The 4,265-nt window shown below is 40.8% G+C and overlaps 1 protein-coding gene across 1 annotated transcript in view; it reads left to right on the top strand.

The window, feature by feature from the left end:
- The window catches only part of SP5 (Sp5 transcription factor), a 98,929-nt gene that overhangs the window by 93,088 nt on the left and 1,576 nt on the right, over positions 1-4,265 (top strand). Inside the window, exon 6 of the mRNA XM_011991966.1 lies at positions 3,364-3,430. Within this exon, the coding sequence (XP_011847356.1) occupies positions 3,364-3,430 (67 nt within the window). The remainder of the gene's footprint in view (positions 1-3,363; positions 3,431-4,265) is intronic.

Raw genomic sequence — 4,265 nt, 5'->3', positions numbered from 1 at the left:
GCCAGGATGGTCTCGATCTCCTGACCTCGTGATCCGCCCGTCTCGGCCTCCCAAAGTGCTGGGATTACAGGCTTGAGCCACCGCGCCCGGCCAGTAGCTAATTATTTTAATCCTTGCAATTTGACTCTATGAATAGGTGGTATTTTTATCCACACTTTATAGTTGAGGAACTGAATCACAGAGAGGTTAAGGAATTTGCTCAAGGTCACACAATTTGCTGGGATTTAAACATAGACAACCTGACTCCAGAGTCTGGAATCCTAGCACTATATTACACTGTAAAGGAAATATATAAAATTTATATTTAGTCACTTTAAAGAATGAATGTAAGTGATGGATGATCCTTGACACCATTGGTATACACATTTGAAGCTATGCCATGAAATATTGTTCCTGCATCATGTAACGTTCCCCCACCAAGCTCCCTGAGGATAGAAGATAGTGCTTAATCAGCTCTGTCTCTGCTTCTTACCAGAGTTGCAGGGCCTGAGTGTGTAGCTAGCTAGCTATTCATTCTGTCTTTGCCTATTAGACTACAAGGTAGCTTAGAAAAACCAGTAGCACAAAACAGTAAAATACTTGCACAAGTGGGATGAAGAAAAAACATATAATGTCTTCCAATATTACAAGATAAATCTAAAATAAAAATTTTTTGAAATCTGAATTTTAAATGTTGGTAGTTCATTTTATAAAAGCTGTTTTTGTTTTTTTGTTTTTTGTTTTGTTTTGTTTTGTTTTTCCTGAAGTCTGTGGAGTGTGGAGTCCAAATAATACCAATTGGGGAGGTTCAGAATCTTGTGGCCTCTGGTTGTATGACTCCTAAACTACAATTTCTAAATCTTGTGGCTAATCTGTTAATCCTACAAAGGCAGTCTGGTCCCCAGGCAAGAAGAGGGTTTGCTTTGGGAAAGAGTGGTTATCATCTTTGTTTCAGTGTTAACTATAAACTGATTTCTTCCCAAAGTTAGTTTGGCCTATGCCTGGGAATGAACAAGGGCAGCTAGGAGGTTACAAGCAAGATGGAGTCAGGTCAGATCTCTGTCACTGTCATAATTTTATCACTGTTACAATCTTTGCAAAGGCAATTTCACCTCTGTTCTTCCAGTTCTGCCTCCACTGCCTGCTGACTCTCCTTAGGTATCTCCAGTCCATGAGCCCAAAAGAAAGAATTTGATTGATCCTGGTAATCACTATTCCTCAGTTTGGATAGTATGGGAAATTACACTGTAGTCCCTTAGAGGGAAGCATTTGTTACAGTACTTTGAAGCTTGCTCTGTCACATACATATAAGAAGTTAGTACCCACTTCAACTATAAGATTCTGAACTTCTCAGAGTATCTTCATCTTTGTGTCCCCAGAGCTTAGCACAGTTATATCTGACATGTAGTAGGTGCTCATCAAATGTCTAGTATTGTATTATTTATTGTCTTTTTTTTTTAGAGACAGAGTCCCACTCTCTTGCCCAGGCTGGAGGACAGTGGCACAGTCATAGCTCACTGTAACCTCAAGCTCCTGGGCTCAAGCCATCCCCCGACCTCAGCCTCTTGAGTAGCTGGGACTACAGGCACACACCACCATGCCTGGCTAATTAATGTTTTATACAGGCATAGTTTTGCTATGTTGCCCAGGCTGTTGTCGACCTCCTATCTTCAAGCTATCCTCCGGCCTCGACCTCCCAAATTGTTGGGATTAGAGGTGTAAGCCACAACATCTGACCCAAATACCTGTTTTAAATAGACATTGAATAGTGCATGAAAATTTGTAACTATCATAAACTGTGCTGTTCCCATTGCCACAAGGACTGTTAAAAGATATCAGCTTTATATGTGTTCTAAATTAGTCTGCTTTTTCCCTGGAGTTACTGATCTTTCTAAACAACTGTCAGTACTTATAGGGTTTAGGTAGTTTTTGAAATTAATTAAAAGCCCTCAGAGATAATCTGCTTGTCTCAATCGCAGTAAAGGCCCATTTTTGCTTCCGTAAGCAATTTTAATCATCCCCATAGGACATCTTTCCAAACTTTTCTTTTAAATAGAACATTGAATTGTTTCAACAGTGTCCTTCCTATATGCCAGGCTCTGCTGAACACTTTACCCAGATTATTCCATTTAATCCTTGTAATAATCCACCAAAGGTGGCACGATGGTGATCCCCATTTTTCAGATGGAAGAATGGAAGCTTAAAGAAGTTAAATGACTTGTCCAGGCTCACCTGGGAAGTGACTGGAACTGGGATGTGAATCTAGTCTCTTTCACTCAAGAGCCCCAACCTTTTTTTTTTTTTTTTTTTGAGGTGAAGTCTCACTCTGTCACCCAGGCTGGAGGGCAGTGGCATGATCTCCGCTAATTGCAACCTTCACCTTCACCTCCCAGGTTCAAGCAATTCTCCTGCCTCAGCCTCCCGAGTAGCTGGGACTACAGGTGTGCACCACCACGCCGAACCAAATTTTTTTTTTTTGTATTTTTAGTAGAGAGGGGGCTTCATCGTGTTAGCCAGAATGGTCTCGATCTCCTGACCTTGTGATCCGCCTGCCTCAGCCTCCCAAAGTGCTGGGATTACAGGCATGAGCCACCGTGCCCATCCCAAGAGCCCCATCTTTTGAGTATTATTCTGTACTGTCTCCCAAGGAATTCAATGTAATGAAAGGAGATGAAATGGACATTTCCTAACTAATGATAAAGCCAGACCTAGCAGAGCATGGGTCTCCATCAAGGACTGGGATCTGTCCATCCTACGTTTTCACCAGGTGAAAATAGGAGGAGAATTATATGCAGGAATGTTTCATCTAGGTGAAGAGTGGAATGTTGCAATCCCTGAAGATCCTAGAGCTAGAAAGGAAAGGACTGCTCTAAATATAAAGGTGGGCCAGCACGGTGGCTCACGCCTGCAATCCCAGCACTTTGGGAGACCCAGGCAGGAGGATCGCTTAAGGGCCAGGAATTCGAGACCAGCTTGGCCAACAAAGTGAGACCCTGTCTCTTCAAAAATAAAAAATAAAAATATAGCTGGATGTGGTAGTGCACACCTGTGGTCTCAGATACTCAGGAGGCTGAGGTGGGAGGATTGCTTGAGCCCAGGTGATCGAGGCTGCAGTGAGTCATGATCATACCACCACACTCCAGCCTGGGTGACAGAGCAAGACTCTGTCTCAATAATAATATTGTTAATAAATATAAATTTGATGCTCTATGGGACACACAGGTACCCACGGGATTGTGGAACTCTGTGAAGTGAAAGTGTCTCTCAGGGGAGATCGTGTTAGATTTCTTTTGTTAAGACCTTATTTAGTTCATTATTGCTTTGTTTCCTCTTTGGAGCTTTACTGCCCTAGATAATCAGAGGAAAATCTTTCATTTATCCTAGAGTTTGGTCTTCCACCACTGTGTTTCCCCAAAAGATGCTCTGCTGTTCCAATAGACTTTAGTTCTCTGTGAGCCTCTTGGAGAGCTAATCAAATTAACATATGTAATGTCTGGCTAGGTCAGGGTTTCCCAGAAAACAAAGCCTGAGGCAAATTTTATATACAGCTGCTTTATTCAGGAGCATAAGTCAATGTAAGGGACTTGGATTTTAAAAAAGTAAAAATTTAATATGAAATAATGACACTTCCCTTTTATTGTCCATAGTCTTGACCCTGAATTTTATATTCCAGAAATCCCTCAGTAGGTAATAATTATGATAATTTTTAAAGTCTGGTTTGGGCGTGGGAACAGTGTTGGAGGGGTGAACAAGTAAATTGTTACTTAGGAAAATTTTAAGTGTGGCCACTCCCATACTTGAAAAAAAAACCTTGAGTTTATTTTTCTCTTAACTATGAGAATGAAATTTATCCAGATATATAAAAGGCTACCTTATAGGAAAATCAGTCCTATGATCAGGTAACTTAGGTAAAAATTCATAGAGAAAACATTGTACCCTTATATTAATAAACACATGAGAACTTATGAGGTGAGGATTATATTTTAAAATCAAAACTCATTTCTATATGTATTTAAATAATACTTTATTAAAAATACCACATTTTGAAATACTGTGGAAGAATTTCTTCTTGTTCTGGTCACATGTACTCTAAAAGGTGTTTTGTTGTTGTTGTTGTTGTTTGAGACAGTCTCGCTCTGTTGCCCAGGCTGGAGTGCAGTGGCGCAATCTTGGCTCACTGCAACCTCTGCCTCCCAGGTTCAAGCGATTCTTATGTCTCAGCCTCCCAAGTAGCTGTGATCACAGGCGCGCACCACTGTGCCCAGCTAATTTTTGTATTTTTAGTA

The sequence above is a fragment of the Mandrillus leucophaeus genome, unplaced genomic scaffold, assembly GCF_000951045.1.
Source record: "Mandrillus leucophaeus isolate KB7577 unplaced genomic scaffold, Mleu.le_1.0 Scaffold40, whole genome shotgun sequence".
In the NCBI taxonomy this organism is placed as follows: Eukaryota; Metazoa; Chordata; class Mammalia; order Primates; family Cercopithecidae; genus Mandrillus; species Mandrillus leucophaeus.
The sequence above is the reverse complement of the archived record's forward strand: the minus strand, read 5'-3'. Positions and strand labels throughout refer to the sequence as shown.